This window comes from Nipponia nippon, unplaced genomic scaffold, assembly GCF_047370975.1.
Source record: "Nipponia nippon isolate SJK-2023a ecotype South Korea unplaced genomic scaffold, ASM4737097v1 scaffold_5, whole genome shotgun sequence".
Classification (NCBI taxonomy): Eukaryota; Metazoa; Chordata; class Aves; order Pelecaniformes; family Threskiornithidae; genus Nipponia; species Nipponia nippon.
The window spans coordinates 33,258,835-33,282,236 of NW_028262369.1; the positions used below are offsets into that span (position 1 = coordinate 33,258,835).

General features: G+C 40.5%; 2 protein-coding genes across 2 annotated transcripts in view; one reads left to right on the forward strand and one right to left on the reverse strand.

Moving 5' to 3' along the window:
• CFAP57 (cilia and flagella associated protein 57) lies at positions 1-23,329 on the reverse strand. The gene is made up of 22 exons (XM_087733904.1): positions 23,068-23,329; positions 22,659-22,975; positions 20,929-21,215; positions 20,559-20,742; positions 19,464-19,616; positions 18,247-18,386; positions 17,407-17,572; positions 16,902-17,015; positions 16,190-16,402; positions 15,405-15,578; positions 14,083-14,244; positions 13,448-13,603; positions 11,248-11,341; positions 10,158-10,348; positions 8,978-9,151; positions 7,701-7,859; positions 7,140-7,283; positions 5,847-5,963; positions 4,737-4,871; positions 4,510-4,653; positions 667-793; positions 1-378 (listed from the first exon to the last, which is right to left on the reverse strand). The coding sequence occupies exons 1-22, from the start codon at positions 23,327-23,329 to the stop codon at positions 167-169; spliced, it is 3,825 nt and encodes a 1,274-aa protein (XP_087590030.1). The 3' UTR covers positions 1-166.
• EBNA1BP2 (EBNA1 binding protein 2) overlaps positions 23,277-23,402 on the forward strand; it is a 6,037-nt gene continuing 5,911 nt past the window's right edge. Inside the window, exon 1 of the mRNA XM_087733903.1 lies at positions 23,277-23,390. Coding sequence (XP_087590029.1) covers positions 23,328-23,390 — 63 coding nt within the window. The 5' untranslated portion in view covers positions 23,277-23,327. The remainder of the gene's footprint in view (positions 23,391-23,402) is intronic.

A 23,402-nucleotide genomic window follows, 5' to 3' on the forward strand; every position in this document is an offset into this window, starting at 1 on the left:
TCCAGGAAAGTAGAAGGGAGTGAAGGTTGCTGCCTTGTGTTCAGAGCAGTGAGTGCTGCAAAAATGCTTCTAGTGGAAGAGTATAGGATTATGGAAGTCTAATCTATGCTGTTGCATTTCTGATCTTGCCAGGAGAAGGTAATAATGTAAGGCATCCTTGAAGAGGTCACTGTTGCTGTGTCTTGTGGCTTCCTTCCAGATTCAGCTTAGGAAGATTTCCATCTAAGAGAGGCTGAACTGCAGGGACTTGCCCCTTCTCCTGGATTTGGTCGCGCAGGTATTGAATTTCTAGCTGCTGCATTTCTATGATTTTCTCACTTTCCTTCTCTGCATTCAACCTCAGGACAGCTGGGCTGGACAGCAGTTCACCAGAGGGAGCTAGAAGATAAAATCAGAGAGGACAGAGCAGAGTAACAAAGGTCCAGCTCGCAGAGTTCTTTGGTGTGAACAAGGAAAGGCATCTTTCAGGGCTGAAGGAGTAGAGCTAAATAGTAAGATTCTGCAGTATTTAGCAGCTTCTACAACTAACATTACAATATAAGAGATACCACCAGGCACACAAGCTGGAATGATATGGAGACAGTAACAGAATTGTTCACCAAGGACAAAAAGGGCTTCTGGAATGAGTACCGACAATATGGAAAACACACAAGAAGCACTATTCACCTGTGTCTTGAATTGCTTGCTTTTTCTTGGTTAATCTTAGTCTTGACCGGAGGTCATGTACCTGGGTGTGGGCCACCTTCAGTTCTTGCCGCAAGTTATTAATTTCCTTAATCAGACTCACATTTTCCTGCAAAACCAATATGCCCTATGAGGAAAAGCACAGGTACTATCTGGCTCAGCAATATGTATCTTCATATCCTTGGGAAGGATACTGGACAGTATAGAATCAGTATCACAAGCAGAAGATACAGGGCAATCAGTACAGTACACAACATTTCAGATAAGGCCACAGTAGATTTGACACAAAACATGAAAGTATTCAAACCATGGTAGCTCAATAAGCTAATATTTGTTTTGCTTTTCTGACTGCAGCTGCACTCTGAGATATCATCTTCCTTGCCAATTCCACAGGGAAGCTCAGGTCCCTTCCTGGATTGATCCAATTAATCGAGAATTAATGTGAATAATTCCCGTTTCTCCGTCCAGTATGTATTATTTTGCCTTTCATTTGCCACTATGTGTCTGTTCACTTAAATTATCTGTATCTCCTTGCAGTTCTTCAAAGCCCTCTTCATTAGTTCTGACAGGCATCACTTTCCAACACCCCTTCCAAATTATTAAGAAATATATAAAGCATATGGAGACTTAAGATACCTACTGCTAACATGCTGTTATGAGGAAAAGTTGGCCATGTATTTATCTTTTGGGGTTTTTTTAGTCAGTTTTTGACCCATAAAAGTTCAATCCTCTGATTTTTTTAATAGCCTACCACAAAGCATCTTGCTGAAGGAGTTGTGAAAGTACAAGTGAATGTACTTTACTCATTGTTGTGACAGATTCAAAGACTTCAGCAAAAACAGTATGGGCTAATACTAGTGAAGGATGATAAAACTGTTGCTCATGATTCAGAAACAGAAGCACCATTAACTAAATATTTCTTTTCTGAATTCAGGAGAAGTGGAATTGTATATTTGCATCTTACAAAGACAGTGAAATACCTTATCACATCAACAGTTAGTGCAAATGTTAAACAGCTGGCATCATACTTGAACCAAGAATAGCAATGATTTCAGCTACCTGTGGTGGTTTTTTAGAAGTTTTGGAACACAGCACCATTCCAACCCCTGGAATTTCATCATAAATGGAAATATTTTAAAAAGACAAATGGCCAAAAGGCATGCTTTGGGTACCTCACATGACACCAATCTCAAGCAACAGGGAACCCACTAAAACAATGACATTTTCCTATGAAAAAGGTGTCTTCAAATCTTGATTTTTTTTAATGATAATTTTGGTTGATAGAGATAATTATGTTGCCATAAGAGATTTATGTAAGGCATATGATTTGGTTCCTTACAATATTCTCATAAAGTATTGGCACCACACAACTGAAACCTGATTAGTAACAAAGTACAACACTTACTGCAATTATCTGTATATAGGTGCACTCAAGGAGTTCAAGTTGGCAGCAATAATTCAAGGTGTGCGTACATGGCAAGATTCTCAATACTTCACACTAAGACAAGTACACCAGCTGTGCTTTAGTTTCCCCTCAGCTGAAAATCACTGGCTGTAGGAAGATTGTGGGATGCGTTAAGGTCTGAACTTGTTGGGCAACAACAGTTGTTCTTGCAGTGGTTGTGTTGGACTCTAATGCAGCATGAGTTGGTGAGCTTATGCAGCTTGCTCTGAAACCATAATATTTTGTTGACTCCAACTTGCTTAATTCAAGTCTTCAAACACAGATGAAATTTGAATGCTATTCATTTATCTCAGAGCTTGATCCTGAAAGGAACACATGACGAGGATAACTTCCAAGAATCAGCCAAGGAAATTTTCTTTTGACCAGATTTCAGGGTTAGGTCACACCATTTCTGTTAGGTGTACTTTAGTCATGAACATCCTCAGAAATTTACTCCAAGTGGTGGAATGCTGCTATCAAATGAAGATCTTGCTTTTGGTTTTTTAGACAGTATAATATATAGTATCTTGCATGAGGCAATCTGGGCTATGTAGAAATTTCTTGTTTGGTTTGCTGGGTGCTAAAAGGCTGCTGGTTGATACTGATAATATTTCTGAAGAGGCATGCTATCCAGAGAGATTAGCCTTTAATTCAGTCTTTGCATTCTGACAGAAAGCTTGCACTGCAATGCAATGATCATGCAATGGATTAAAATAAGCGTTCATGGTAAAACTCATTGTCACGGAATGTTGTGGCAAAGTACCAATTGTTTCAGAAAAGGGAATAATAAAATGCATGGAGGATGAGGCCATCAGGTACAACTACATATGACATCTGGATGCAATCTACAGCCTAGGAAGTCCCTACAGTGCTGACTGTTGGAGACAGCTAGGACATATTATAAAAATGATCATCCTATACGTGCTTCAGTTCAAGCAGTGTCACTTAAACATTATTCAGTGTGTCTGTTCTTATGTGTCCAAGTGACCAAAGAAGCCATTACAAATATAGAAGGCTGAAGGGAAAACTAATAGTCTAACAACAAGCAACTTGCCAATTGGCAAGAAAACTAAAATTATCTTGACAGTTCTCATCATCTGTTGCAGCAGTCACTAGTGGAATGTACCTATGAATAGTCACTCAAAGAGGAATGCACAGCTCTGAAAATGTAAGCACAACTGAGGAATAATAGAAATACAGAGCTAGAAGGCCACCAAGATGTCATTTACTTTTTCAAAGCAAGCCCTGACAGAAGTTTGTCTAAACTAGTCTTAAAAGCCCCCTGTGAAGGACTGGAAGACCATGATAATTCCTCCTGGCTGTAAAGTCTCATTAATCTACTAGACTTCAGAGAACTGCTTTTTCTTTGAAGAAACCAAGCTGCTTAGAACCTTTGATATCTTCATCTTCCAGATGTTTTATTAATTCAGTTCTAATCATCATTTCATGTTAGGCTTACTGATCCAAGACATGAAGTATTATCATTATGAGCACTGACACCCCATTCCAGCAAGGAAATTCTTTAGGTTATTTTCTGAAGCCATCTCCTTTTGTGCCAAAAAGAAACATCTAACACACAGAAGGAGTAAAAAAATTAAAACAGGGCCAGGGAAAAAGATCGCTGCTGCCTGGGCCTGAAGAAGCACTATGGATAAACAGCAAAGAACAGACGACTTAGGAGGGGACTGAGGTCCAATGATCCTGAGGAAGCACAATAAAGTAACAATGAAGAAAGCGCTAGTGAGAAGAAAAGGAAATGCTGACTGAGCAGAAGGAGATCATGGTAAGAAGAGACTGTAAAAGACCTGTCCTCCCAGGATGTTTGGTGTGGGGCTTTAGATCCTTTCACTCCAGATGAAAACAAATTGGATCTTTGGCCCCAGCAGCCACAAGTTTACCTTGCCTTGTAAGGAACAAGGATTCTGTGTGAGAGATCTTGGTACAAATAGGCATATTCATTGGTTTCTGAGCAAGTACAGCTTGGCACTCAGACAGGTGCAAATTGACTATGATGACAATTATAAATACTGTTTGAAATAAAAAATAAGTACATTAATTGCTTAAAAAATACCCAGGCAGAAGAGATTCCCTATCTCCCTTTACATTAGGGAGTGGGAGATAAACAAAAGTATCCACAAAACAGCAGCAATTTCTGACTTCAGAGATCTTGTACTTTTTGTCCAGAAAATTGTAGAACTCCAGTAGCTCAATGAATACTATCCTTGAATAGAAGCATTTGAAAAACTTAGGAATTTCTGGCAAGGAAGAAAACCAAAACTGTTTCAAAGTCCTAAGAAACCACTGTGGTAAGGCTACTAAAGTGTCTTCTGTGCAGTTGCTTCCTTTTTCCCTCTCCGTACCACAAGGAAAAGGCTTGTTACCTGCACAATGCGCATGTAAGCAGCTTGGTGGACTTCCTGATCCTTCACCACCTTCTTTTTTAAAGCTGCCAAATTCCTCTCAAGATACTCTCGCTGTCTCATGCACTCCTGCTGCAGATCCATGTCTACTGCTTCAGTCTCCACCTGAGGGGGCACAGCATGTTGCCTCAGTAATTACACTACCAGAGAAATTAATTTGCAAGGAGAAGGCAAAGGCCCTGACTCACCGTGTCTGATTGCTGCACATACTTGGTGTAGAGCTCACGGATCCCATCCTTCATTTTTTTTGAATCCTGAATGAAGCCCACACAATTATGAAGATCTGTTTTAAATCGGTTGATGAGAGCTTCCATATTTTGCTTCTGCAAGAATGATGCAGGTACATTCTTATTTGGCTCATCAGAGCACTCTATCATGTATAATTTTGCAGAAAGTCTAGTAGAACTGGTGAAAGCTCCCATATACTTTACTTCCACTTAATTTTTTAAAAATATGTCATTACAAAAAATGCTGGGGATGTGAGCACTGCGTGTCGAATAGCAGTGATAAGTTTTAGCAGTTATAGTAATCCAAGATACTTGCATTAGGTAATGTAAGTGCCAGCATCCAGAGGTCTCATCTGAAAACTAGTGGCCTATTAGTATGAATGCTATCCCCCACTGTCCTTTCCCAAACAACCTACATTCTTATTTAGAAACAACGCACAAACTGTTAATGAAAGAAGGCAAGGGACAAAACACATATCAGACACATGCACAACTTGATGATTTCACATCAAGATTGCCTTCTCATTCTCACTTGGTTTCTACCAGGCCCCTCTACCTGCTTCCTCAGTCCTGCACTGCCTGCTAAGCTACTTCACTTTCACTTGCAGTCCCTTTTCCTCCCTCATGTCTGATGTGCTTGTTGTCAAACACAAGGAGTCCTTGTCTCCTCCATTAATAAGCCCACCCTTCATTTCATCCTACTAATGCCTACTTATCATTGTATGTGGTAGCCTACGTGCTGCTCCTATTTAGGCCAAGCATCCCCAGATTTCAAGCTTGGGCAGGAAAGCATTAGTCAGTTAAGCATTTGCCTCGCTGCTCTGTTAAACCCAGGAGAGTATGTGTTCATTGAACAAACTGACACATAAATAACTGGATTTTTTTAATGTCAATTCTCTAACCTGGTTGCAGGCTTGGAAGTTTTCTGTCATTGTCCCACTGACCAGAGACCCTCCTGGTCCTTGGACACAGTATCCCTGAAGTACCTGTTTGCTCAGATTAATGCTTCTGCAGTGTTCTGTCCCCACAAACTTCATTATGTAGGACCAGCACAGTGGCTGTACCCCATACCTTCCGCCTCTCTCTGTGTATCTCGCGATCCGTTGCCTTTAGTTTCTGTTGCAGTTGTGTGATGTTCAGCTTCAACTGTGTGCTCTCCTTGTGGAATCTTTCCAGCTCCCCCTCCATCTGAAAGGAAGCAGAAGGAGGAAATCAGGACTAAAAGGAGACATGAAAAAACAACACATAACAGGAAAACCAGAGACTGGAAATACAGACTTGAGGGAGTATATCCCCCTTCAGGTTGAATTACAACATGAAAAAAGTCGATTTTGGAACAACACTGCCCTCTGTCAGAATATACAGAAAACACAAAAATGGATATTCAACTCCCTTTTGAGTTACAGGTATTTAAGTGATGTGATGCCCCTTCATTTCCTTGAGCTGAACTGGAGCTTTACTGTTCCATCTGAATAAAAATGGGTGAAATGGAAATTAACAGTCAATACTGGAAAGAGTAAGTGCAACAATAAGAAGAACCCGATACTGAAAAGAAACAAATGCATTAGAAAGCAGTGGCTATGTATGTAGAATACAGGGAAGAAAAGCAATAAGGGTACTACAGCATTTACTGGCATGAGATGGTGACCAGAGAGAGAACAGAGCTTTCATTATGCTCATCTGACATACATACACAATTTTCATTAGTTTGCATTTTATTTCAAAGGCTTTTGTTCTGAATAAACAGACTTATGAAAACTAATAGCTCACCGATTAGCTATGTCACCATAGTCCTAATTTGGCTGAGCTAAAGGTACATCTATGGAGAGATCACAGTAAGTTTCTATCATAAATAAGTTGCCTCAATGAATTTACTGCAATCTAAGTATGAATACATGGAATTTTCCATGGACCAGCTGATGAATGGTAATTTGCCCACATACCTAACCCCTAAATGGAGTTATGTTTGCATAAATCTGCAACTTCTCTGAGAGAAGTTTACTCTCTCTTCCTCCAGATCAATAAAGGCAGTATCTTGCAAACTCTATATGGTATGTGGAGGGCAACCACATAAGGACAAAATGTATTTTTAAGCAAAACTGATATTACTTGGACTCTAGAATTAAATACTGAAACAGGAGCTTAAATAACTGTGTCGATCACTGGTAGCATGTGATAGAAAATTAAATAGAAGCTATTGTGCGTAAGTATTTTTATTAGCTGTAAAGATATTGAATCAGTGATGTGTAACCTTGAAAGAAATCAAGGAACAAACAGGGTGGAGTCTTCCATGGAACTTGCCAGGTCATCTTTGTATTCAGACAAAGGGCTTAGTAGCAGAGGCCAAATGACAGTGTCACTCACCTCATGGATCTGCTCCTTCATTGCTGTGATATCATTTTCCCGTGATACTATTTGCTTCTTAAATTCCTCTATTCTGTAATCCAGTACAAACTTGAACTTTTCCAGTTCCTGATTTTTCTTTTTTAGGTCATATATATGCTTCTCCTGGGAGAAACAGGTACAGAGGGCTGAATCAGACACAGCACTCTCAAATAGATCCCGAGGATAAGGTACAATATGGCAGAGGTAAAACCAGCAGTCACAGATCTAGTGGAAGACTGGACTTCAGTCGCATATCTAATTCAGATGGGGTGGGAAAGGAGCGGGTAAATAATACATCGAGCCACCTACAGATCCCAGAATAGGGGACAAGAAACTCAACATCTTGAACTTGAGCTCCCCAAGAAAAGCTTAGAATGTCAGGAAAAAACTAAAATCTCAAACTAAAGATCACAAATTCTATAAGTTAAAACTGAGTTTCCAGTCATGTGATATTATCACAACATGATACTATTAAAATCAATATCTGTATTAAATTAAGGGAGGGTGACCTTGATCTCAGCCAGTTGTCCAGTTTCTCACCTTGTCTTGGATAGTGTCAGCTCTCTCTTGAATCTCTGTCTTCAGTGCCAAGATGCCCTTCTCCAGTGACTTAATGGTGCCTTGCAGCTTCTGCTGTTCCAGTCTCATTTCCTCAATGTCCCTGTTTCGCTCCTTGAGCTCTTTCTGTAGGCTCTTCAACTAGAGAGGCAAACAAATAAGAACTTAACAGTCTCCAAAAGCTGTGCACAACTCAGCCATCCTATTCTGTAAGATACCCTGTAGCCAGCGTGGGATAAAGGATATAAAATTAAGACATGATGAAGGAGCATCACATCACTTAAATACCTGTAACTTAAAAGGGGGTTGAATATCCATTTTAGTGTTTTCTGTATATTCTGACAGAATACTCACTGTACTACAAAGAATCAAGAAATTTGCATCCAGAAGCAAGAAGGGTATGGATATTATACCCAAGCATCAGCTTCAAATAACACTCAAGCCATGGAAAATTATTATAAGGTGATCACTTGTCTTACATCTCTAATGATGTCAACAGTAGACTGGAAGGATGCCTAGTTCATAGCTCTCAGGTGCCCTCAAAATCTCTGCCTCAATACTAAGATCTGTGAAGCCAAGAAGGTTGGAATCAAGGAATGGTGCTGGTCAAACTGTGAGGACCCATGAAGAAATTTGTGGTGTCTAAAAGACAATGGAACTGAAGACAGTACCATGACAATAGAGGGTATGAAGGAAGAGAACTTGTCTCCAGATAGATACTGAAGAAATGGAAAAGAAAAAATGTCCCTCTAACATCCTTAGGCAAATGTAATACCCAGCCAGGAAAAGAACCAAAAGGTTTTATGCCTCCTTAAAAATCCTAAGAGTAAAACCAATAAAAAATTATAATGCATACAAACCACAAAATGTTTATTGCATCGAATGAAGCAGTAGAAGTATTTTTCTAACAAAGCGACACCTTAGATCTTTGAAAAATGAAAAGGTTCATGTCTTTCCCATCATAGGATGAACAATATTATTATTTATGATTTAAAACTATGTAAGATAAAAGAAAGTGTACTAATAAAAACACACCTCCTCTATCATCTATCTCTAATCATATCAGCAATACAATCAGCACACAGCTGCTTCTTCTGCCCAAATATTCTAAAACATTCAAACTTATATAAGAAGAGGCTACTGTTCTCATATGAAATGCCACATATTTACAGACTAAATTGATGTGCCATTAGTCACATTCAATCCTCGGCTATAGGTCTCCATGTGCAGGTCTGATCCTATCACAGAATAAGAGATACCCTTTTATTCATGACTCCTGTTTCTCCTTTCAGTTGCAGGTTTGATTCCTTTTCTTCCAAGAGCTGTCTCTCATACTTGATTTTGATTTCCAGGATTTCTCGGTCTTCATCTTCTTCAATTTGTTTCTTAATTTCTTCATGTGCTTGAAGCTGCTGCCTCATATCCTCCTCTGCCTGCAGTTAAGGAAAGCAAACATTACAGAAGACAACAGTAAGAGACCAATAAATAAGAGGAGAATTCCTTATCTGTAACTGTGTTTCTCCTGGGAGGATCTATATTTAGTGGACTCTTCAACTGCAGCAATATCATTTAAGATAACTTTACTTCTTAGGAGATTAAAGTAACTTTAAAAACTGTTAAGACAAACATAAAGAATTCTTAAAAAAAATTATTCTTGAGGGTTGGATGCTTCAAGTTAGGAACCTGGCCCAAATGCTAACATCAGCAAACTTGTTCTGGCAGCAGAAACCACAAACATGAGTAACACTTGAGAAGATCTTTTAAAATTGCTGTTTCTGATGCATTAGGACCAATAACCACTGAGGTTTGCATCAGTCTCTATATGCCTCTCTTCTCACCATTCATTCCTCACATTCTTTCCAAATTGGCATTGCAACACAGGGCTGCAAATAGTAATGTTGGTAGAATTTATTGACTTTAGATATATAAGCATCAGTTATCTGGCTGCCCTTTGTCAAGCCAAGTCTTTGACCTCAATGTGCAGGAGTTTTTTAACTACTTAGGGTATTTCTCTTTGTTCCCCAAAATCATGCAGGCAGGAACTGCAGGGACTCAGGAGTGGAAGTCACCATTTTAGAAATGCTATCTCTTCACTAGAACAAGATGATTGACTCTTCTTTCTTCAATTACAGTAAATGTGTCATCTAACCCACATTAAAAAATGGGACTTCTTGGATCTAGGAGAAAGAGAGGTGAAGCTGAGAATGCCCAAGGATATTCATCTTAGCAGGTTACTTACTCAAGGTATGAAGCCCAGAAAAGTTGGTAACTCAGCTGGGTTTTCCTCATTACTATTCTACCTGTCAACATATTTCCCCAATGTTACAGGCAGATTAGGATTTGCATGGAGGGAGCCAACCTCTCCTCTCCTAGGGAACATTTTATCACAGTTGGAGATAAACTTAGTCAATAATTCAAACTGCAAATCAAGTTTCCCACCTCTTCCAGCAGAACAGATTTCTCATTAAGTTTTTCCTCATAATATTCTGTTAGCTCCTTCACAGCCCTGCTTTTGCTTTCCTCCAAATCATTCAATTGTTTCTCATATTCCTCCTGCATCCTCTGGGATTTCACTTGCAGCTCCTGGTATTTCTCATTTTCCATTAAGAGTTTCTGATTACTGTCAGATTCTGGTAACAGGAAGCATACAGAATGGATAAAACTAATAGGAAAGAGAGGTGTATCCTATCCTTCTACAGTCATCAATGTCTTATTCTCTACTGTCTTTTTGGTGGTTGGTTGCAATAAATTATACTATAAGCACTTCATCGCTTTCTTCATCAGGGGTTTTAGACTCTGTGGCCATACAAAATTTTACATTGGAAAACCATCTCTTGAGTTTCCTGCTCTTCCTTTTACCTACCACTTCACTAATAATGCCTGTTCCAAAGCTGTCATTCACCTGTCTCAGTTGTGTCTCTGAATATTCTGCTATATCCTTGCTTGCTGCATCAGGACAGAATGTTGTTCTGTTCCAGCTTGAACAAGTCTAAAACCTACACCAAAATCTCCTACTCTGCCATTACAACAAATTAATAACAGCTAATTTAGGCATTCCCTTGAGATGACAACCATGACAGAGCTGTATAAGTACAACTGTTACAGAGTATGAGTAGGCAACGGTCTCATTTATGGGTGAACTTGTTTTTTGGCACTAATTTGCAGTATTTCTGCTTTATCTTGATTACAAATCTGGGGTCCAGGTATTTCCATATTGTGTGCGTTGTACATGAGCCTCCTTGTTGAATTGTAGGACTTCACTATTCTTGCACAGTGAGCTATAAGATAAATGAAGAAATTGCTAATCTCAAAAACCAAACATCTAAGATACAGTGCCCATGTGCACGTTCTCGTCATGGTCATGTGTGTGATGCGGTTTAGACAAACGTTTGATCTGCAATACGTATATGACATACATGCATTTTTTCCTTGTACTGGTACTCTAGTAATCCCTCCCTGTCACATTACTCGCTATGAATCTAATGCACTTTCTTCAGATTCTAGTTACAAACACTTGTTATAGTCTAACCTAGCTGTTGCACCTCCCTGGCCTGTTTATTCATCAGCTCAGACAGTTGAAACTGGTGTTGCAGCTCCTGTTTTTCTTTCTCTGCCTGTAAAATCTGGAGAAAAAAAATAAGAAAAATACATTTTAATTTGAAACTAGGCAAAGCAGTGTCCAAATTGTTTGTGCTCTTGCCCATGTTGGGGAACACATACACAACAAAATTTATGTTTGAAGTCTCTCACCAAAATTCAGATGACATGTCTCACTAAGCCAAGTTTTCCCAGACATTAGTTTGTTATGGCAAGTTACAAAACTATGGAAAGCTAAGGGAAAGTAGCAAATGGAGTTCATATAATACAAGGTACTGTATAATCCTAATCTAACAAGAAAAGTTTGTGAGCTACAAAAGTCTCCACTTCTTTGTGTGTGCCTGCTTGAGGAGAATTTGCAGTTCCACAAATTGTTGTCCAGATACTAAAGTTCAAGCTGCTTCCTGTCTCACTTGAAGCAACCTTGAGGTCCTAAAACACTGACATTTGCGTAGAATGACATAAACCTAAGCAAAAGTGAGTTTTGAATGCCATTTGCTTGGAATGTCTGACTACCACTACAAATGACTTAATCTTCTAAAAAAGCACAAAGAATTGGAAGAAGAAAATGGGTGAGAAATTTCCCAGAAAAGTTGGCAATTGTACCAAATTTTTCACTTTCTTCTCATAACAATTGTATGGGTCTTGCATAAGTAGAAATATTCCATTTGCCTGCTGAACGCAACAACTAGAAATGTTAGCCCCGAGCCCGTCCAAATCTGTTGTTCAGTTTAATCTTAAGATGTACTGATACTCATACAGGAAGTACAACTTGCCTGCCTAGAAAACTTTTATTCGCCTTCAAAGGCATTTCCTTGCAAGCCTATAATCAACGAGCCTAAAGAAGTTTCAGTGTAGCTGAGACTATTAGAACTCTATAGCCAAGCACTACCTAGGAAAAGACCTGACGAAGTGCAGAAGAAAAGCAGCACAGATAAAGCACAGGTAGAGGAATCTGTAAGAAGGGAAATGGCTTTCTTGTAAAAGTTCAAGCTGTACAAAAATGAAGAAAAATAGAAAGGTTAAAACTCAGGTTACTTAAATGTAAAAACCACAATGAGAAAAGCCAAAGAGCCTGAGGAACTCCTTGAAGAAAACATTAAAATGAATAATTAAACTTCCTCAAAAAAATCAAAATCAGAAACCTGCCAGAACATTTGTAGGGCCAAAAGACAAGAAAGGAGCACTTGAAAATGACAAGACCGTAAAATAATAAAACCAGTAAGTTACCTGGCAAGCTTTCATACTGGAATCCTTCTTTATGTGGAATCAAACTGAAATACTGCTTGAAGGGACTATGTACAACTCAACAAAATAAGCAGTAACAAATCACCAGGACAGGACAATATTCATCCAAAAGCTCGAAAAGAGCAGGAGGTTGACAGAATTGAATCATGTGATATGTAATCTTTCACTTCAAGCCATCTTACTGCCAGAGAAATTGCTATTGGATCACTTGCCTTCTAACTCTAAAAGGGGTCCAGAAATATAGCAAATTACAGGTCAGAAATCTGGTATGTGCACCAGACAGATGGACAGAATAGAATTAACAGACACAGATAAATACGACACTGGGAAGAATTATTGTGGCTTTTGCCTTTCAGGGAAGTCCTGCTTCATGACCACAGAGAAATCAATAAACACATGAACAGAAGAAATCCAGGGAATATATTTTACTTTTGTTTTCAAAAAGCATACAAGACACCTCAGCAGACGTTCTTAAAAAAGCTAAACGACCAGGCCATATAGAAGGTGACATTAAGAAGAATAACTGTTGGATCCTGCAGCAGCTGCAACCTTATATGTGAAGGAGCTCTTAAGGCATGGTCCCATTTCTACTCAAGGGTGATATAGCTTACTGGTCCTTGGTCTCAGGCAGCATTTATTGCTGAACTGTTTTTATGTGAAGATACTTACAGGCTACCTAGGAGCGCTCTTGCATCCCCTTGTACTTACAAGAGGCTTGACTCAAAGGTAGCTTCATGCTTTACAAATATCAAGAACATCTTTATTGGAAAGGAACGCTTCATTTTTCAGATGCTTTATGGCATTCATACATATATAATGCAAGCTTGAATTCAACTCTTCAGTGAAAGATTTCTTGGTATTTGGTTCTGCAATGTGAATCATACCTGGTGTTTGGTTTTAAGGGAGCCTATTTCCTGAGTGAAATTCTCTTCTAATTCCTTTATTTTTTCATTACAGTACATGTCCTTGAGACGTAGCTGGTAATCATTTTCTGTCTGTAGCTCTTTCACACGAATCTGCAGGTCTAGCATTGCCTGACTCTGTTAGGACATGGATGAGAAGATAGTTTTAACAAAGAGGTTATTTGCCATTAGCAACAGCTTGTTAAGGATGTTTTATTTACATGCACATATTTATGAAAAACAGCCTTTGCAGAGAATTTTCAGACAGACAGATCAAGGAGTTCCAGAAGTAAGGCGCCTTTGTTATCTTACAAGAGGGTTTACAGAAATGCAGCTCCTGACTTCTCTACTCCATTAAAACTGCTTTCAGGGGGTTGGGGAAAGTATTAGAGAAAAGTCTAAACTTTTCTCCACACTCACTGTTCATACAATGCAGTTTGCGTATTAACGAGCAGCTGCAGCTACTTGCTGTAACCTCTTTTTATGATGAAAGCCATGCAGGCCCTCTTAAACAGAAGGCCATACAGGAACAGCTAGTCACAAACATCATGCAAATGTCATTCATAAGCTGTACACTAGGAATCCTATGGTTCATTTTCACAAGTTGCTCCTCCTACCTTCTCTTCTATATCTGATCTCATGATCAGCACTTCCTCAGCATACTCAATTTCCTTTTCCCATTTCAGTATCCCACCTCCTTTTTCACACACTTTCCAGACAAATATAGAGCCATCCTCTGAGGCAGTCAGCAGAAATAGGTCATCATTTGTTATGGACATCTTAGAAGGAAGAGACAACAAAATAACAGTAGAAACAAGGAAGAATGGAGACACAGTTTGATTTTATACCAAATTTTTCTCCCCAACCACACAGTGCCTGTCATTTCTACCACAGAAAGTCAACAGTGGAAATATTAACATAGCCCCACTACCAACATTTTGATTATGTCCTCTAATCCTTCTCCATCCTGGTCCAGACAACAGGGGAAGGAAAAGAAAAGAAGAACATGTGAAGACACTGGATCCACTTCTGCTCTCAAAGCTGTAGGAAGATTTTTAAAAACCTGGAACAGAAAAGACCTTCTAGACAGTTATAGCACAGACAGGAAATTTATATGACAATTCCAAAGCTCTCTAGCTTTTTTCTTTGAGAAGTTGTTTGAGCAACAGATGGCTAAACGTTTTCTTTGAATCTGCAAGTAAGCCCACCAAGAACTATCTAGTAACAACTGCTGTCACCTCCTCCAGACCTCCTGTGACTGCGTGGCCTGGCATAGAGTACCTGGGAGCTGACACAGCTTACGAGCAAGGTGAAAGTAGAGTTCCAATAACTGAAGTTCACAGCCTAATGTTGGACTGTGCAGCTCTAAGTCAAGGTGCTGTATTTGACAGTGATACTTAAAATGCCAAAATTACGAACAGTTTTAACAAGATAGAACATGTGGCTTCCTGGAGAAAGTGCACTGAAATGTTCCATGGTTGTAGGCTCTACTCACCATATCCCCACCTTTCACATGCTGTTCATAAGCCTTTTAGAAATACATTCTGGTTAGCAGACGAGCACTGCAATCTCTTCTGCTCTTTACCCTGGCAGCAAGTTGCTTAATACATTTATCTCATTCCTCCTTCCATTCACACAAGAGGTTTTCAAGTCTGTGTAACTTTATCTTCCTCTTTCCAGAAAGAGCTATATCAAAGTTCTCCATCAGGGATATGCCATGTTACGTATCCTGATACAAGCCACTTTTTAGCCAACAACAGCTTATCCAGTGACATCTATTTCTAGAGACAGGACTTCTGTGAATGCTGTAATATTCATTCTCCACGTGCAGGCTCAACCTTAGTTTTAACATATTATGCTATGAAATGGGAAGGAGAATCAGCGCTAAAGGAGATTTGTGCAGCTGGTATCGCAGGGAAAGGAAAGTACTCTATGTTACCTTTGTAACAGCACCTGCATGGGCCTGATACTCGTTGAAATCCTTTGTCAAAGGTAATGGGTACTTCATAGCTCGAATTGTCCCCAGAGATGTACCAACAAATACCATGTGCCCAGAATGAGAAACAGCTACTGCAGTATAAACAATACCAAAAGCAGATACTTCATGCTGGATCTGAAAAAAAAAAACAAAACCAAAACCGAAACACACAAAACCCTCACATTACATTAAGTTTCTCAAACCTATTTGATTACTTATTGCATGAGCAATTGTCATACCTCTGCCTGCAGCTAATAATGCAGTTAAAAGAATCTACGTGCCTGCAGGAGTAAAGCCATGAACAATAATTAGTATTAAGCTTTATAGATATGCACTCTTAAAATTTCAAGCCACATTCCACAGGTTGATCCCTTCTGAAAGACGTAATGGTTATCACATACAATTTACTACTTTTCTGGACAAAAACCAAAATGCATGTAGCCTACAGTGGTAGGTGCAATACACTTGTATTTCAGCAAAACAGTTGATACAATATTGCCAAGTTAGTTTGTTAGCTGAATTAGAAGATTTCTGGGTAAATCCAAGTAAAGTTATAAAAATACAAAACTACAACAAAATCTCAGGTTTCATGGTAAAGGACATAAGAACAAAAAAAAAGTGTCAGTAAATATTGGAGCTATCAAAACCAGACTGGTTCCTTCTTACCAAATGGATGATAAGGAAACCAAAGCACCAGTACCCTCCCCAGAGAACTTAGCGAAATCCCAGAGTGCTTGTTAGCTCACCGAAGACTCTGAAATTTCTTTGAGAGTTTGGTCAGATCCAACAGCAAAGATGATTTTGGCATCAGAAGACAGGGCAATGCTGCTGTAGATGCAGGACTTGAGCACACACTCTGACTCCCTTTTACCTGTCAACAAGTTCCACTCATACACAGCACCATGTGTGTCACAGGAGACAAATTTAGTATCATCTGCGCTCCATTTAACTGCATGTATCTGGCAAAAGCAAAACACACCACGGCGCCCGATGTGTAAGTTATAGACATACAGCATGGAGTCATTTTACTGGTAAATCCATGACAACTTTGGAACCATACTTTTAAGCCTTACTTTAAAATCCCTACATGTTTCTCAACTAATTCCATTTTGGCATTTAAAAAAAAAAAAAAGTAAGAACTACTTCATGAACTTACTGTCAGGAAAAAGCTCATTTCAATAATAAGTAGTATATTTTATTTTTACAATTTATAACTGGGATATTTTTCCTGGTTCAGCTACCTGCCAATCATTCACTTTCAATTTAAGAACAGACTCTTTAGACGTAACTAGTGCATGCATACATGGACTTCTGACCAAAGAAAACTGACTTTTGTATTTCTATTTTGAATTTTTTGGCCCATTTCTGATCCAAAATTGTAATTTACCTTTTCAAAATGCATCTTACCAACTAGTTCATACTTTGATGAGTTGTATCATATAGGATTTGTTTACTAACCTTCCCACTATGTCCTTTCAGATTATTAATATTCTCAAAGGTGATGCTGGAATAAATTTGAATCACATTTCCATTAACTGCAGCAAAAAGTTGGCCTCCATTACTGAATGAGCACTACAAAAAGAACATAACCACCCATAACTGTAGATGCAGTGGATAAAAAAAATCATGCATTGAATTCCAATGACATTACCTAATATCAGAATGTTACACAAAACGAAAATCCATGACATAATTAGCCTTTTACTTCTATCTTAATTGGTGCTTTCCCCTGTAAAACTCAGTCCTTGAGTATTTCTGAGCAAACTACCCTTTCTGCTGCTTCCCAGGTCCACAGTTATGCATCGGCTTCCAGGCTTATTTCCCAATAGTCAGAATCCTTTTCTCTGTGCTTTGATATCCTAAATCCTACTAGGATCTATTGGAGAGGTTTCTATCTTCTGCCATGTTCTTCACCACTATGCTCCCTATAACTCTCCAATTTCATTTTTGCATCACTCCTTACCTCTCTACACTTTCTCACAGCAAGCTCCTTGAAAACGTGCATGTCCTCATACAGTAGACTTATAAATCGTAGTTTGTCAGAAAACCCAACCAAACAGAAAAGGCCAGTGGGATGAAGTGATACTGTGTATGCTTCCTCCCGATATTCCTTATATAGCTCCAAAGTGCTGAAAGACAAAACCATTGCACAGTATGGAACACCACAAACTCCCTATTGCATGCCAGGACAACATCTGGCCCAGCAGCTACAGTCTGACTCTGCCTTGTCCTTGAGGAAAAGTGTTCAGTTCAGTAATAATCACACAGATGTTACAGGAAACAAAGGCAAATCTGAACCTTCTGGTTCACAGAGAAGGTGCGGAAGGTGCAAGAGTAAATCGTTGTTTACTGTGATATAATGAAGAAGGTAAATGAACTGCTGATTGCAAACCTACACAAACATATCTTCTGAGAAATATTTTTCTCCCCCTCTCCCTCCATAGAACCTTAAAAGCTGGAGTCATTTTGCTTAAGAACTATGTCTACGAAGCAGGAGATGGGATAACAGTATCTTAAGACAAAGCTGAATGAAACATTCCTGAAGATTTTTTTTTTCAAAACACATGAGAAGTCTGACACAAAAATGGCTTAGTAGAAAAGGCTTTGGATTCTTTTGGCACTGCTTTTAAAGGCACTGCATATTCACACTCCCCAAATCATGTCAGTAAGACCATTTACATCCCACACCACACAAGAATTTTACCAGAACAACACTCTCATTCATATGAGATTGCTGCTGTTGCCTGCTAAATACAATATACAAAAAAGCAAGAGGTAATAATAAACACAAACAACTCTTTACTTCATCTTGTAATTCCAGATGCGGACAGATCTATCCAGGGAGCAAGTAGCAAGAATGGGTTTCCAAATACAGATGTCCAGACCAGTGATTGAAGCAGAATGCAATGGGAAATTCAGATATGCAAAATAAGCTGCCTTCTCCTGAGAAGCAATGAGAACATAAAAAAATCACAAATATTTCACTGCAGGCAGTGTCGGGTAAGTCGGGTAAGAAATCTATCATAGCTCTTTGCATACAGTAATCAAACAGATTGAGGAAACCACTTAATCCTTTCACTGCACCAGTCTGAACATAACAATGTTAAAAACATAACAATGTTAGAATCAGTTTTAACTTTATAAATAATAATCAAGAAAAGCGATGCAGGGAAGATGTAGGCTCCATAGTTCTCATACGCTAGTGACAGCAGAACATAACTGTAGGTGTCCAAAGAAATGCAAGTCAGACAAATAAATAAAACTGGACCTGCAAGAATTCAGTTAAGACCTTCTGGTCAGACAGATATTTACAAATAACAAAGTGCTGAGTGATAAGCAACTTAACCAGGATGTTTAGCTACTGCATGATGGAAGTGAAGCACCAATAAAATGTTAGGCTGCATGCAGAAAAAGGACCCATAACTACAAAACCCCTTCCTGTAAAGATCTTTCTATACGCCTGTAAGCGGGTTAGGTATTTAACTCCATGCAAGTCTATTTCATGATAATACATTTATCTCTTGTCTTTGTATTATTTAATTCCTTCAGAGTAAGGAATGTTTTTCATTATGTTTGTCGTTCACAAGGAGGTTTCACTTCTAACTAGGACTTCAACAGCTATTATTTTAGAGTAACATGAGATTCCCATGGCTGTTTCAGCTTCCGCATATTACAGTGGAGCATAAACTACTACAGTTACGTTAAAAATCTCTCCGTTAAAGCCTTATGTAAGTGGTTCAAAAGTGATGTGCACCCTTAAACGGCCTTACCAGTGTCCCCTATCATTCTGCTGAATAACATCGGCTGTTCTATGGAGGGATGCTTGAGCAAGGGGCTACTGAAATACAGCTCTCAGAGCAGCATGCGGAGCACTTCATATCATGAGCTTTAAGGGTTCAGATGTCATCTGGTGGATTTTATGAGAATGCATCATAGAAAGCAACACTGAATAGCTTGTGCCATTACAATACACCCTTTACTGGACATGATAGCTATGGAATGTGATAAAATTGCACTCACCTTCATAAGATCAGTGGAGACCATAGTAAACATGTAAAGCTGATTTTTATTTGTGTTAACGACCATCATTTCCTCAGAGGGGCTGAAGCATATACATATAATGTCCTGTCTGCCTGACTGTTTTGGCTCACTGGTCAACAGGTCCTGAGGAAGCTGCACAAGAAATGCATCCCATGGGATATTCCAGGTCTCCATGTTTTAGTAGTAGGCAAGCACACACACATAAACTTTTGCTGTAATGCTACTCTAATAAGCATATACATAATATCAGGAAGACAACTTGGACATTTAATAGTACATAACTACTGCAAGACTGGGAATAGGGGACAAGATAACCTAACTGTATCTATGGCATTACAGCTGAAAAAACTGTCAGAGCACATTTCAGCAGTAATCTTAAGGACTGCATTAAACAAAAATGAAAATGGTAGCAGAAAAACATCAAGAAAAAAACCTAGCGAGTGTCAGAATGAAAACTGCCTGAAAATTGTGATCTCAGAATAACAGTTCTTTGCAGTATATCATTCAGGTTGATAACAGGCTTATTACAGGGTCTCGTGCATAGAGAAGATCTGACCTTTTAGGCCCAGAGTATGAAGGCTTGACCAGGTCATCAGAGTTAAATATTCTTATCCAGAGATTGTAGCTTGCTATAGAACAGTTAGAAATCTTACTAGATTGCTTAAGAGTGCACAAGTCTCATGACAGCTATAATAAGTATCTGAGGGGAGAAAAGCTTTGCCTTGGAAAAAAACAAGCAGCCTAGTTCTTCAAAACTGATGTAGACTACTTCTTAACTCCAAAAGTCTCCATAAATACAAGTTTCTTAAAGGTTTCCTGAAGTTTAGCAGCCTCAAAGCACATTTTACATGTGGGAACATGCAGAGCTACCTTGCAAAAGGACATCTGTCACTGACTTTCAGTGTGACCTCTGGCAACTCCCTTCCTTTTGACACCACCAGGACAGTTAGCTAATGCTTACAATGTAATTTAGAGATGTGCTAAAAATTATTCTTAATAACTGAATCGGAAGCGCCTCCCACCCCCAACAGGCCTCTGCTGCATAATTGCTTGGAAAAGCTTTTTTCTCCCTACCCAGATTTCCTGACTCTCTTTGTAGACTTCCTTTTCCTTGGTCTTCTCAAACAGAAGAACAACTCCTGGGCTAGATGAACATGCAAAGCCTTTGGAATAAGCTGCAACTGCAGATATTTGAGGCAAAGAATCCTGTTGTGAACCATTATCTTCAGAGGCCAGTCTACAAGAGACATCAGAAGAACTGCAAGCAGGAAATACATAAAGACTTAAGAATAAAGAAGGACAAAATAAAAAATGTTTATCAGCAGCAATCAAAATATTATAACCCATTAATAAACTGGACAAGAAGGAAATAAGTGAATGGCTTGCAACTAATCTGCATGCACAAGCATGAAACTATTAGTAATAGTATTTAACAAAGATATACCTTTCGTATTCTTTTGTTGTTCTGTCTTCTTCTAGTTCACTGGGTGTTTTTTTGTACTCTACACTTGTCTCCCAGTGCAGCTCTCCAGTTTCAAACAAGAGAAGTTTGCCTGTATCAGTGCCACAGATAACTTCCTCCTCAGACAGCCAGGCATGGCACAAGTAGTTTTGTGGCTCTATCTTTTGTAAATTCATCTGCTGCAAAGTTCCTTCACTGTACTTAAAAAGTTTAAAAAAGCCATTTCCAGTGATACAAACCTGTGCATTGTCTTGAGGACTAAAGCTCACCTATTGAACAAAAGAGAGAAATTATTTTATAGAACTACGTTCATAAATAAGCAAATATTATACCTGTTCTGAAGACTTTCAATACCAGATACAGGAAAACGAACAAGGGAAGAAGGTTCATAGGAACAAACAGGAATACAGAAGAGACTAAGAAATAACCATCATAACTACATATTGCAGTTTCCCCCCTTTCGAAACTGTGTATATCAATTTTACATGATGCTACAAATACATTAACTCTGTTAAGCTAAGACGCTATCTGAATCACAATGCAATACCAAAGAGAAAGTTGTCTCTGCCCTTCAGGATTAAATGACAAAAGTAAGGCCAAAATACATCTTTACTGCTGATTAGCAAGTTTTTCAGGAAGCAAGCTTCCTGAAAAGTGGGACTTTTCATTCTTAAAGGCCAGGAATAAATTCTGTATTTCTGCATTTCATGCAAACCTTGTCCATTATGCGTATTAATTCACATAATTAGGTGTTTATTGGTGAAAACAGTGGAATAGCCATCTCAATACCCAACATGAAGGCTAGCAGGGGTAGTTAGACCTCATTTTTCATGCTTAATGGGACTTCAGCCAGCAGTTGTCTTTACAGTCATTCTCTTTTTAGGAATTGAGCTCATGAAGTCAGTAGTTCACCCAATCTCTGCTTGTAGCTGTACCTCAGAAAAAACGGCAGCTAGGGTCCAACCAACCTATGTACTGAAAGCCTCTTACCTCCCTGCAAGAAAGATACTGAAAAAGGGCACCCAAAGCAGGATGCAGGAATTGTTTGAGTGCCATCAGCCTGCTCCTAGCCACTCTTCCTGGGCTACTCCTCTGACCTGCACATAGAACAGACTGCAGGAAGGAAAAGGTGCACGAGCATGCCGAGAGGGTCCAAAATGTGCGTTACGGGTACTGAGCACAGCCAATATATGTAATGAGTGTTTCTGCAGAGACACAGGGAACACATTGCACATGCACTGGCCACTTGAATTGGCCACATACCATAGATCTCATATGATGTAAGAGAATCTCATGAGAATGTCCATAATGGGTCAGGGCAAAAATTCATTCAGCACAGTGTCCTATTGCAGCTGATGCCAAGAAAGACCATAGAAACTGTACATAACCTACAGCGTGGAGCCCTCTCCTCCCTTTCTTGGCCTGGATAGAAGCCATGTGGCCACAGGAAAACGCACCTGCCCCCATATCCTGCAGATTGAATTTATGTGCTACCTGGCACCCAGTACTTGTTGAACTATGTCCTTTTATCCACCTTTTTGAAGTAGTGCAATAGGCTCCCAAAGATCCAGTCATTTGTGAATCCAAATGTTAAAAATGAGCCGCAGAGACGCTGGCCCAGCTCAGTTTTGGAGGCAGGCGTCCCTGGGGGAGCTGAACGGGCCTGGGGCTGGCATGGTGGGCACGGAGCCCGTGAGGGCTGTGGCCATTACCTGGCAGATGCTGTTGGCCGGGGCCGCGATGCGGACCGCCACCATCAGCCGCTGCTTCTCCCAGAGCCAGAGGGTGAGGTGCCCCTCGGGGGGGGCCGTGGCGGCCGCCAGGTACCGGCAGTCGGGGGAGAAGGCCAGGGACACCGCCTCCCGCGCCGGCAGCTCGGCAGAGGCCAGCGTCCGCCGCCGCCGCGCCGACACCGACGACAGCTCGTAGACCGTCAGGGACGGCTGCTCCGCCACCGTCTCCGAGACGGCCAGGTACCGCCGGTTGGGGCTGACGGCCAGCGCCTGCACGCCCCGGCTCTTCTCGGTGCCTGCGGGGAGGAGAGGGGTCAGGGCGGGCCGGGGCCGGGGCCGGGGCCGGGGCCGGGGCGGGGGTCGAGGCCCGGGCCGGGGTCCGTGCCACCTGGGATGAACTTGTGCCATTTCTGCTCAAGGTGGAGCCGGAGGCAGCCCGCCCCCGCCGCGTGCAGCACGACCTGGTCCTCCAAGAAGCAGACACCGCCGGCGACCCGCGGCCGGCAGCCGAAGACGGCCACGGGCTGCGCCGCCGCCGCCGCCGCCATGATGCTGCTGCCGTCGCCGTGGCAACCGCGGCTCCGGCCCCGCCGGAAGCGGCGGCGGGGGCGCGCGCACGCGGCCGGAAGCGGCGGCGGCGGCGGCAGCATGGCGCGGCGCGAGTCCCTCTCCGACTCGGGCTCGGAGGACTCCTCTCTCTCGGACTCGGAGGTGAGCCCCTGG